This window comes from Nannospalax galili, unplaced genomic scaffold, assembly GCF_000622305.1.
Source record: "Nannospalax galili isolate Female #2095 unplaced genomic scaffold, S.galili_v1.0 scaffold238, whole genome shotgun sequence".
Classification (NCBI taxonomy): Eukaryota; Metazoa; Chordata; class Mammalia; order Rodentia; family Spalacidae; genus Nannospalax; species Nannospalax galili.
Genome location: NW_008341888.1, coordinates 1,070,117 through 1,082,816, shown reverse-complemented (window position 1 = coordinate 1,082,816; position 12,700 = coordinate 1,070,117). Strand labels below are relative to the sequence as shown.

The 12,700-nt window shown below is 36.4% G+C and overlaps 1 protein-coding gene across 1 annotated transcript in view; it reads right to left on the bottom strand.

The window, feature by feature from the left end:
- Nucleotides 1-1,039: 1,039 nt before the first annotated feature.
- Nucleotides 1,040-12,700, bottom strand: part of Cysltr1 (cysteinyl leukotriene receptor 1) — a 27,070-nt gene continuing 15,409 nt past the window's right edge. Inside the window, exons 2-3 of the mRNA XM_008837657.3 lie at nt 9,997-10,083; nt 1,040-4,908 (exon numbers count right to left, since the gene is read on the bottom strand). Of these exons, the coding sequence (XP_008835879.1) occupies nt 3,882-4,895 (1,014 nt within the window). The 5' untranslated portion in view covers nt 4,896-4,908; nt 9,997-10,083 and the 3' untranslated portion in view covers nt 1,040-3,881. The remainder of the gene's footprint in view (nt 4,909-9,996; nt 10,084-12,700) is intronic.

The following is a 12,700-nucleotide window of genomic DNA, read 5'->3' as shown; positions in this document are numbered from 1 at the left end:
TCTAAGCTTCCGGTTCTCTCTTTTGATTTTATATTGGAGTAGCCCAATTGCTTTTGCCTTCAGGAGGTCCCACAGTGGCCCAAGTCAGTTGAGGATCAGATGCTCTCAGGCTTTCTCCTAAGGCCTGGATCCTTCCAGGAAAGATTTTTGGCCTCAGGAATTTGGGGGTTGGACTGGCTTGGGAACAGAGCCTAGGAAAGATGCTGCTCTAGGGCAGCTGGTGGCTCTCCTACCCAGAGATTCAAAGGGAGACGGCAGTGGCAAGAGGCCCTAAGGGCTCCTGGGGACTGCACTGAGGAACTGGGTTGGCCTTGATGCAAAGGAGCAGGGAGAGGAAAGGTCAGCCCTGGTGTCCAGGAGAGAGGCTTGTGGGTTGTGCAGTCTAGGGAAGCATAGGGAGTTGAGGGCAGGACCAGGCCCAGAGGGCTCCTGGGGATCCCAGAAGGAACTGGGTTGGTGTGGTTGCAAAGGATCAGGAAGCAGTTGTGGTTCCCCAGGTGTCTGGGGTGCTAAGACAAGGACTGGGACAGGACCTAGGCTAGGAGGAGAGACAAGTGGGGGAGATGGGAGGGTGAATGAGTCTCGGGGAGTCAAGGTGAGAGGGGCCCGATCAGCTTACCCACTGTGGGTCGGAGAGAGGTCTGCAGGTTGAGGCAGGCCCAGGGAAGCAGAGGGTCTGAGGGTAGTGCAACCTAGGAAGTAGAGGAAGCAGAGGGCAGGGCCTCTATATTTTTATATCATACAAAGCCAATATAACCCAGGTTGTACACATGATGTAGATTAGAATAAATTAACTTACTCTTCTACTCATTAGTGTGATATTGCTCACCAAAAGGGTCCCTTGAGTTTACATTGCTATGATACTAATCTCACTGCTCAAGTTTCTAAATTTTCCACAGTAGAAGTCACTAATGTGTTAGTAAGAGATAGTTGTTGAAAAATACAATTAATTATCTTAAAGTCCAATTAAAAATTAGGATTGCATAATTACTTTACTTTCATGAACACCCAGGAGATTTTATAACCAGGAAAACCAGAGTTGAGCACACAAAATCAATTTATTTATTCTGAAAATTAAAATACAGAGCATTTGCTTGAGATCAGAAATTATTGAGAGGTACATAAGCAATATTGGGTGTATGAAATTAGTGTATAATGAGAGACAGTTTGAATAACTGATAAGGTGCTGGTGACCAAAGGAATGTGTTAATGATAATTCCATAGTCTATTATATTGTCATTAGAAATTGCAAGTATTGAGGTACTTCTAATTTCAATAGTCTAAGCTACTTTATAATTTTGTTATGGTGTTTTTCTGACTAAATTAACAGACCTTAAATCAGAGTTCATGTGTTCATACAGTTAAAAAATCTTACACATACACTTTAGTTATCTATCGTCTATCTATGTATCTATTGATCTATCAACTTTTCAATCATCTGTTTGTGGCAATAATACAACATGAGATTTGTCATATTAAAATATTAAAGGCATAATTTTGTATAGCAAATCTCTAGGACCTATTTGTCTTGTATAACTAAAATGTCATATCTGAAAATGGTGCTGCAGGATATTTAGAAAATTAAGAACATAGGCTCTAGTATCAGAGTGCCTGGATTTGAATCTTGGTTCTGAAGTTTGCTGGCAAAATAAGGATAATATTGGTACCTACCTCTCAGGGCAGATATATTGAATACATTGGTAGAGGTAAAACATGCATAATAGAATATAGTATATAGAGCTCATTAATGGTAAATACTTCCATCTAAAGATATGATTTATCATCTCAAGGAGCTGATCAATTCACAAGGATCAGTGATAATATTTTGGGAGAAAATACTATCATATGTGGAAGAATTGGGAAACTTAGTAAGTTCTAACTTGTATGGTATAGGCTATAAATATGTAATTCATGAAAGAAATGAAAGAATACATTCATGATGGGTTTGTAGATGACTGAAGGTTTATGGTGTGTTTCTATATCATATATATGGCTATGTGTGTAGAAATGGAAACACAGACAAAAGTTTGGAGATAGGAATAAATAAGCAACATGATTCTTTTATATGCAACAGAATTTAACTGTGGCATGTTTTATTATAATTATTTCAAAATCAAGGATTGATGTACTTAATATGAATCAACATATTTAACAAAACCATTTTTAAATACTTTAAAATGATGTGTTACTATATATTTTAAATGTAAAACTTTTCCATCTCTATCTCATTTGAGTTTCATAAATGCCCACAAGAAAGGTAAAACAAGTAACATTCTCATTTTACAATTGAGGAAGTTGAAATTCAGGGTTTATGGGGCTTACTTAAAGTACGCAACTAGTAATAGAGATCAAGTTTGCATCTAGGTCTCCTGGCTTCCAGTGTCCTCTTCTACCACACTGTGTTGCTTGCCCCAAAGTATAAAATAAGAAATGAAGGCTATTTGTGATAGATATTGTGTTTGATATTTGCCTCAAACAAGAGAGAAAAACAGAGTGAAAGTCTGGATACTGCCAGTGTTCAGGTATGTTAAATAAAATTCAGTGGGTACCAGTTATTTTTGTGCATCAAAGGACTCTCTTTATTATGTTTCTTTGGTTTTTGCCAAGGGAGTGCAACAAAAGAAGTGAGATAGAAATAATGTACATGTGGCAGATTCAGATAGAACTCCATTCCTTTTCCCCATCTCTGTTATTATTTCTTTCTTCTGAAGTTATATGACTTTTGGAACAGAGTTGAGCAAATTGAACTTCAAAAAATTTTGCCAATGAATATCATATTTTAGTCACAACCAAGCTGTTTTCACTGTTTTGCTTTAAGAACAAAAGTTCTACTGTAATAATAAAATCACTGTAAATAATTGATAGTCCTTTAACACACCAATAAAAAGCAAAGTATAGAAATAATAAATCTCATTAGTTAACTTTCATTCATAAATGCATGCCATAGAACAAGGTTGTATATTTACACACATACTGCAAATACATATACTTCTTAAAAGAATTTGTGACATGGATGCTCCAAATCTTCTTCAGGTGTCTTCTGTAATAAATTTTGATCCAGTAATACTCATGTAGAAAGGAGGGCCTTGTTCTTGTTCTTGAGCCAAATTTTAATTACTTCTGCTCATATATGGAAATGCCAGTTGTCTGACTTTTTAAGGAAGAACTATATGTCCAATTGAGGTTGGATTCCTTACAGGAACCTCAGTGGGCAACAAAAACACCATGCCTTTGGTGAGCTTGAGTCAAAGATAGAAGATTGGAGACAAGTTGGCTTTTGATCAGATTTATCTTCTTCAGTTTCCAGGCAGTCTATTGCATGTGGCCTGTAAGCCATTTGGCTGAATTTTACTCTATTCTAGCACTGGTACATTCTCTTCTGGAAGAAATGGCACTACTTTGCCTAGCTAGTCAACACTACAAAGGAAAAGGCTGACAGTACATTTCTGTAGCTCCTGGGTCATCTCCAGGTTTCATCTAATGCATGCATGCAAAGGGACACATTAAGATGATTGACGACTATTTGCTAATTTTAAAGCTGTACTTAAAATCTAGAATCAAAAGTGTAGTTTGTATCCTTTGCGAAGCTTTTATCTGAGGAGGAAAACCTTGATTTCATACTCAGTTTTAGAGTGCAAAATCATAAATGTTCTCCACCTTCTAGTGAATGGTTAAAAAATTCTATAATTTAGCTCATTGTTATGAATTGAATTTTGAATACTTAAAATATCTAATAGGACTTATAAATGTGATACATTTAAAGGCACATATTATTGATTATTTGTAAATTATTAATCAGAAATTAATTTTTATTGTAAGTGATTTGGGAAAATATTTATTTGGGAAACAGTTCACTGGTTTGTACTGGAGATGAATTTGAATTATTCTGTACCTATTTCATCTACTTTTTCTGGCAAGGATGCCTTCTTCTTGGGTACATAAGTCAAACTGGACAAAGAATGTTTTCTAAATGTAGACAGCCTTCTCCTAAAGTTCCCACCTGAAAAGAAGTATAAGAGAGGGTCAAAGCAACAATTCGATGCGGCCAGAGATAAGGTTATGACCACCGACTTCTGCATCCTAAGGACAGAATCACAGGGTTTAGTTTCACTTAAAAACTGAAGGTGGATTGTGCGTTGAATATGATATGGCATAAAGCTGATTAAAAAAACAGATGTCACAATGATGATCATTCCTATAGCCTTTTTACGACTTGCCAGATTTTTCTTCATTGAATTTTTTAGTAATGTCAGAATGATCATTGTGTAACAGACAATTATAATGAGGAAAGGGATGATGAAGCCAATGAATAATGACACATAATGCAAGACCAAAATATAAATTTTTTTTTTAGTTTCACTGTCCTGTGGAGGCTCAAAGCACTTAGTATTGTTTTTCATATCTTGGTAAGACCCGGATATTAAAAATGGAGAACTGATCAAAACCACAAAAATCCAAATTCCAACACACACAAATTTGGCTTTTTTCTGTGTAACCAACTTAATGTTCTGAACTGGGAAAACAATAGCAACACACCGGAAAAAACTCATGGCTGTCATAAAGAAGATGCTACAGTACATGTTAACATACAAGGCATAGGTGCTGAGTCGGCACAGAAAGTCACCAAAGAGCCAAATGCCTTTGTGAACATAATAGACCACACGGAGAGGCAATGTACATACACACAATAGATCCGCTATCGCTAAATTAATCATGTATACTTGGAAGGCTGATTTCTCGTGATACGTTTTTATAAGGACATAGAGCACAAAACCATTGCCAAAGAAGCCCACAACAGAGATCATAGAGTACATTGTGGAGTACACTTGATTGCGGAAGTCGTCGATGTCCGGGCATCTGATAGGCGATGCTGTCAGATTTCCAGCTCCATCCATGTTCTGTTGGTGCCTGCAATACATATATGTAAAATCTTGTCAATGTTTACTACGATTTTAAAATATGAGGCACGTTTATGTTTCATTTCGCTGTGTCACTATTTATGCCTTTTTATGTGTAATCAAAACATTTTGATGGGATTTTTATTCTTTGAAAATTTCATACATATGCACAATATATTTTATCATATCCAGCCCCCATTACCCCCTTTAAGTTTCCCCAGGCTCCTCTTGACACATCTTCCTCCCAAGTTCATGTCCTCTTCTTTAAAAAAATCCACCCAGCCAGTTAGTGCTACTCATGTGCTCATTGAGCACAGCAGGTAGAAATTCGAATTTTCTAAGTTTTACCTAAATTAAAAATTAGAAAACATCATGCCCTCTTCTTTAAAAAAAATCCACCCAGCCAGTTAGTGCTGCCCATGTGCTCATTGAGCACAGCAGGAAGAAATTGTGCAGCAATGAGAGATTCAGTTGAACTCTGGCTCCAGGAGGAGGGTTTGGGTCACACAGGTATGCACAAAACTTTCCTGATGGAGTTCCTCTTAACCTCCAAGTAAAATAGCTCTCTCACATTTCAGATCATAGTACTCTAGTACTATTCTGTAAATTTTCCATTCAAATGAATTTGTGATTTTTTCACTTAGAGAAAAATATACTAGATTTACAAATGAGTGTGTTTTTATCATTTGTTTATCTACCTATCTGTCTAGCACCTATCAATCAATCTGTCTAGCATCTATCTACAGATCTATCATCAAAGTTACCACTCCATTGAGTGGAGGAGATTTCAATTCTGTTAGAGAATAAAATCTGGATGTGAATACTTGGTTTCTGCTGAAAGAGGGCATCTAGGTAACAACATCTTCTGGCTGCTGCTCATTCATACATAAGGAAAATGATCTAATTCGTGTTAGTGAAACTCATCCTGTTGGGGAAGATTCTTAATCTGGGACATGGTTAACTCTATTTAGAATTATAGAACACCACGACTGGGGAAATCTTAGAGTCCATGCTGTTAATGATCAGAAAAATGTTTCAGAGAGGGGAAATATACATTTGAAAAATCTGTACCATAATTTTTGAAGGTTCTGAGGAAAGATGTGGTATAACTAGTTGGAATATATTTGTTGGGTGAGGAAATTGTTGTAGCTGTTGGTTCCTATTCTCTTCTTAGGCTTCTGTTCAAAGCTTTGAGGTTTAGCCAGACACAGTCATTTCTCTTATAGCAAAAGATTGTTACTTGGTCTATCCAAGTTCATTAGGGTAGTTAACAACCTTTTATTAGAAATGGATGAAACAGCATATAGTAATAGTAATTCCTTCAATGTTCATCCAGATTCTTTTGTATTTATGTAAATGGAAGCAATTCAATACTTAATCTTTTACTGGTCTGATTTGTTGACATTTTACACAACACTTGATCCTTGGAAAGCAAGTTATCTGGAAGAATGCTTACTCAAGCATTCAATATGGGCTAGCACTGAATAGGGCTGATCTTGTCTGTGTAGTGGGGATACAGAAACAGACAGCTCTGGTGGTGGTTGTAGGTGGGATAGAACTTCCCAAGTTTCCGACTGTGAACAGTTTTATCTACTATTGGGTATGTGTCATCCATCCATCTCACCATTCCAGCTCTTTATAAATTTTTCTTTCATTTAAAAATGCCACTATTTGTCACCAAGAACTGTTGATATAAGATAAAGGGACAAAAATGAAGAAGAATAGTTCTGCGGCTAGAGAGAAAATACCAGCCCACCATTCCTAACCTCTGAATTATTTTTCAGTTTGCTCTCCAGGTACCTACCTTTTCACCACTGAACTCAGATGAAGGAAGGGAAACTGCCCTAAATTAATCCAGTTTTTTTTTTTTTTTTATGACACTATTTTAAGTGTTTTCTTCAAGCTGGGCCATATTATGCTATGAGGCACTAGATGGTGCTATTGAGATTTTGATATAGCCTCCCCATTTTAGCTTTAATCACAATAATTGAGAAATAAATGTAGCATATTTTAATATATGTGTATAATATGATATACAACATGATCTGAGATACATCACAAAATGATTACTAGGGTAATTTCATTAAATGATTTTATATATGTGTGCAGTGTGGGAAGATTGTCACCATAAAGTTAACACCTCTATCACAATGTAACACCTCTACCACATCTTGGTGGTATATTCCTGTAATCCCAGCACTTGGGAAGCTGATGCAGGAAGATCGTGAATGTGAGATCAGCATGGGCTACATAGGGAGACCTTTTCTCAAAACCAATACCTAAACCAAACCAAAACCACATCCATCACCGCAGATGCTTACTATTTTATTGCGTGTATATGGTGAGAATATTTAGATCTTATTTTTAGCAAATTTCAAGTATGCAATATAGTTTTTATTAATTTTGATCACCGTGCTGTACATTTGTCTGCTAGAACATCTACTAGAAATCTTGTAACTGAAAGTTTGTACCTGTTAATTAACATCTCCCAAGCCCCTGAGAATCAGCCTTCTACTTTCTTTTGTCAGAGCCTTTGAGAGAACCACATTTGAAAGGTATTAGACAATTACCTGAAGACCTTTCTATTCTCATGAATCTTCAATCATCTTGCTACAAACATTCCAAAATAATTTGCCACACATTGTGGCTTCTAGTTGTGTCATATCCTTTTTGAAAGTGTTCATTGTTAATTACTCTGACTTCATGACTCTATGCTGTATGCATATGTTCAAATATCACCTGGTATTTCATTATATGTATAATCACGCTGGACATGGTGGCGCATGCTTTTAATCTCAAAATTGGGAGGTAGAGGCAGGTGGATGTCTGGAAATCAAGGCAAGCCTGGTCTCCATAATGAGTTCTAGACCAGCTGTTACTACAGGGAGACCCTGTCTCAAAAAGACCCCAAAAAGGCGAAAGATTTTTGTGCTCACTGGGGAACGGCTGGGGGGGGCTGCCGACAGCGCAGTGGACAGTAACAGGGATGACAGAGTATATGGGCTCTGGGGTGGGGGTCGGGGAGGCTATGGGAGGGTGCTATTTGGGTATATAGATGAGTAAGTTTGTTTGGGATGTTCTGTATGATAAACACAAAAAAAATCAACAAATAAAAAATGAGTTATATTTGAGGAAGAAGCATAAAAATTTACTTCATGTTAATTAGTAGAAGTGATAAACATGACCACTGAAATCTACCTGATGACTTTATATCCATACTCAGGTGCTAGGGATCCTAGTGTAACTGACTGTGACTAGTAATAATTAGATATGTAAAGATTAGAGACGCATGTGGAAGCATCTAAGTGTTAGTAGCATTAAAAATGAGTCTTTCTGTAGGAAACAGTATATTTTAAAAATGAAATGGAGATCTTTTTTAAAAGTTAAAAACTCATTCAATATTATGTCTTACAAGGTTTATATTGAGTTCAATATTGTACAACTGTATTAAATGAACTATGAACCTAAAAGTTTACAGCCAGTTTTGAAAGAGATGCATCATTGCTCTGGAAATTGTTATTGAATATGTATTAATGCTGTAATGAAATGCTTCTTTTAATCATGTAGTTACTAAATACAGGAAACCTTGCTATGGTTCACACAAGAGGATTCAAGTTTAAAGAGTCAAAATCCAAAAAAAAAAAAAAAAAAAAAACAAGACAAAACAAACAAAAAGAAAACAGAACTTCAGCAATCCTCAAGTGCTTTTAGAATAATCCAGAATTCTTGGCCTGTTATTTCAGGTTCCTTGACTTCTGGTTGCATTATGTCCTTTCTAGTGTCTCCCTTATGCCTCCTATTTGTCAACCTTATAGTTTAAAGAAACAGTTACTTTACTATACAAGGAACATGTGCCATATATTTTCTCATGTTCCAGTCTTTTTATGATCATTTTTTTCTTCCTGAGATGGCTTTTTCTTCACCTATGATTATAAAACTGTCCGCCATTCAGACTCAATTGTACCGTTTTTACTATGCTGTCTGTCTCCTATATCCCAAGTAATTTCTATTCTTGATTAACTCCTAGAAAAATTTGAATCTGTCTTGCACACCAGTGATTTGTATAAATATGTTATCTTCCTTTCAGACTATCTGGTTGATAAATGAGGCAGCATCTTATACAAGGCCTGTTACTTATCCTCTTTGCCCATAAAAAGTCTGTTAACTGGATTAGCAAATGAATGACAGAAACAGCTTATCATTTGAAAGTGTAGTTATTTAGTTGAAGCTATTTAGAGTTAAGTTCTTATTCCAGTGTAATTTAAGGTTTTTCAGCCACAGAGCCACAGATGCTGATGTAGATAAAGTTGCCTCCCGAAGTACTAAGGAAGGTACTAAATCATAAGGCTATAAGGGTTAAAATTGCCTACATCATTGATGTAAACCAACTATTTGTTTATCTGTTACGTGTTACAAATAAATTTGAAAATTTCAGCTATTTGAACAAAAGGTGTCAAATAGATCTGATAAGTAACATTGAAAAGTACACAAAGAAATGAATGATGTCTAATTCCATTGATAACCTCCAGAGCCCTTCAAAACTAACGTAAACTTTCCTATAAATTTCAGTATTCAGGTTGGACTTTTTATTTACATATAAATCTAACTAATGAATTATATTAGGCCATAAAAAGCAGATTGTAAAACTTTCAAACAAGGACTACATGCTAAAGGGGTAGAGCTCATTTAGTGCAAGCCAGCCATTTCACAGATAACAGCCTAAAATGCCTGAACGGCATGTAATTCATTTTTACACAATTTATGGTGATTTCCTTAATGACGTGACCCCCACTAGATGGATACAGAGAGTTCCTTTGGAAGCTTACGATTTCTAAGAATTCACTCCTGCCTTCAAACAGCTCATGGTTGGGGAAGGGAGTGGGCGTTGAGGAGTAGTAATTCATATGTGTGGAGAGGTTGCAATATGTATAGTAAAACTCATCATAGCACCAAACAAATGAATCATGAATTGATTATGAAAGGAAGAAACACACAAAATGGTGTTGATTTTATTTTAGTATAGATGATGAAGAACGTTACTTTATTAAGAAAATTGCACGTTGAACTAACTAGGTTCATTTTGAAAATGGAGCCATACCTCTTTCTGGCACTGCAGCGCCCTTGCAAATATTCCTTTTTATTGTGGTCACTGCTTCTTACGTTGTAACGTCAGGCTATGTTCAAGCTGAAATCATAAGATTAAAAAGGAAGTTAGTGACCTCAGAAGTAGTCCAGAAGGGTCAGGGGAACTTAGCAGCCTTAAGTACAGATCCAGAGTGTGATGGGATATCAAAGCTATACGGACAGATTTAGAGCTGGTTTTTGGCTTCCATGACTCCTTGTTTTTCCCTTCATCCCTCTTTACATTTCCTGGGGGAGGAAGACTTGGAATACAGACCATGGGTGGTCACAGATGTGTGCTGATGTATGTACATAGCTTTCATATCTAAAGAAGAATATGGCATTATAAAATATTTCTCTCTATGAAGTAATTATTTCTTCTATTTTTCTCTTACAAGCATTTAATTATAAAGTTCAATGAGGAGAAAATTTGGAAATTCTTGTCTAAGAACTAAGTTTACTAAGAATAGAATTAAAACGCTAACTATATTTTTTTCTGAATGGTTTAGTGCAGTTTTCCTTGGAGGAAGGATATCTTAAAGAAGCTTGAGCTTCTATTTCTACGAACTCACAATAGTATTTATTGTTTTTGTGCCATGAATTTCACATATATACTTTTGGAGATCAGCTGTTTCGTAGCCTTGCATAGTTAAAGCTTAAGGGGTCTATGGCTCTTCAATGAAATTATATTAGAGAATCAAACAACACATTGGTAAGAAATGACTAGAGAATGACTTTCCTGAGGCAGCAGCAACCTGACACTTCTGCATTTTGCTAAACTACAGCAACCTTCATTCCTGTTGGCAGGCAAGGTCCCTAGGGGCTGGGCACTTTTTCTTTATCTGTGGTCCCGGCACTAGCAAAATAAACACGTTTTCCAGTTTATTATTATTTTTTTTTTATCAACTAAAAGCAGTCTGGAACTTTCCAAAGGAAATGCATTGACAAAAATGGAAACAAAAAAAAAAAAAAAAGAAAAGAAAATAAAGGTAATTCAAAAATATAAAATGTGTTCATTCCATTCTCAGACAATCATTTTTCAGAGCTTTTCCAGTTTCTTCTCCCTCTTCAATTTGTCCTCCTTTCTCCAGGTAAGGAGTTGACATAGGTAACCTGCTACAGTTCGAGTAAAATGTGGCTTGGTGCTGGAAAATTCCTCAGAGCTGCCTCTTAAATTTTGTTAGTCAGGCAATCATTTTTTTCTTATTAGCCTCTCCCCTGCCTTAATCAACCAATAAAAATGTACTAATTGAATGTTAAATATATAAAAATCCTTCTGATGGTAAAACTGTATGATTTCACTCATTTAATCTATGAAGAAAAATAACTTTGGCATGATCCTACACTTTTGTTTAATCAAAGCTTGTATTTCTCTCTAGAGTACCACAAGAGAGGAAGCTTGTGAATTTCTAAAATTCATATATGAGAAGTGTAATATTAACAGAGTAATGCACTAAGTAGTCATTAATTCCCATGGTGGTTGTGCAATTTCAATTTAGTCCAACATACACACAAGTGACTAAATGTCGTTATCTGGGCAATAGTGTACTTTTCCAAGTTTGTAATTGTGAGAAAATCCCAGTTCGTTTAGGAATTCTTAGTTGTGCATATAGCGCACTCAGGAATTTCACATCTTACCCTCTTTCCCTTTCAGTTTCTATGCAGACTCTTGTCTCTTATAGCAACTTCTGCCAATATTAGGCTCTACCATTCTGAAATGACAGACTGGGTGCAGGAGAGGAGGTAAAGTAAAAATATAATTATGTGGGGCTGGCGAGATGGCTTAGCGGTTAAGAACACTGGTTGTTCTCGCAGAAGACCTGGGTTTGTATCCCAGCACCCACATGGCAGCTAACAGCTGTCTGTAACTTCAGTCCCAGGGGGATCTGACAGCCTCTTCTGACCTCTGTGGGCACTGCACAACATGGGTGCACTTATCTACATGCAGGCAATACACACATACATATAAAATAAAAATAATAAAAATTTTTAAAAAGTTAAAAATATACATATATAATTATGTGATATTTTGTGTGTGCTGAGGATTGAACCCAGGGCCTTGCCCATGCTATGCATATACTCTGCCAGTGACCTACATCCACAGCCTGGATATGCGATTTGTGTGTTTGTCTGTGTGTACCTCTGAGTTGTATATGTGTATGTTGTGTGGGGTGAATTCATGTGTGCACGTGTGTGGGTGCTCACTCATGTACATGGAGGCCAGAGGAAGATATCACATGCCTTCTGTCAATTTCTGTCTTATTCCCTTGAGACAGGGTCTCCCACTGAACCTGGAAATGACTTTTTCATCTAGACTGACTAGTCAGGAAACCCCAGTGATCTTCATGTCTCTATCATCCCCAGTGTTAGGGTGCTGGGGGTCTGAACTCAGGTCATGGTGCTTGTGCAGCAAGTGATCTTATTTACTGGGCTGTCTTCGTAGTCCTGGATATGTGATTTGGATCGCAATCATTTAATTCTTCTACTTGGCTTGTATTAGATCAATAGAATTTATAGAGTCCTTATTCTTATAAGGGAGAGGGTATTTTTTGTTATAAGAGAGAAGGTATTTACTTACTAATTTTTGAATATATTACAACTAAACAAGAGAATATATTACAAAGTAAATAAGAGCTCAGAAATGTCATAAGGTCCCAACTCATGTACCTACAGCTCTCTCT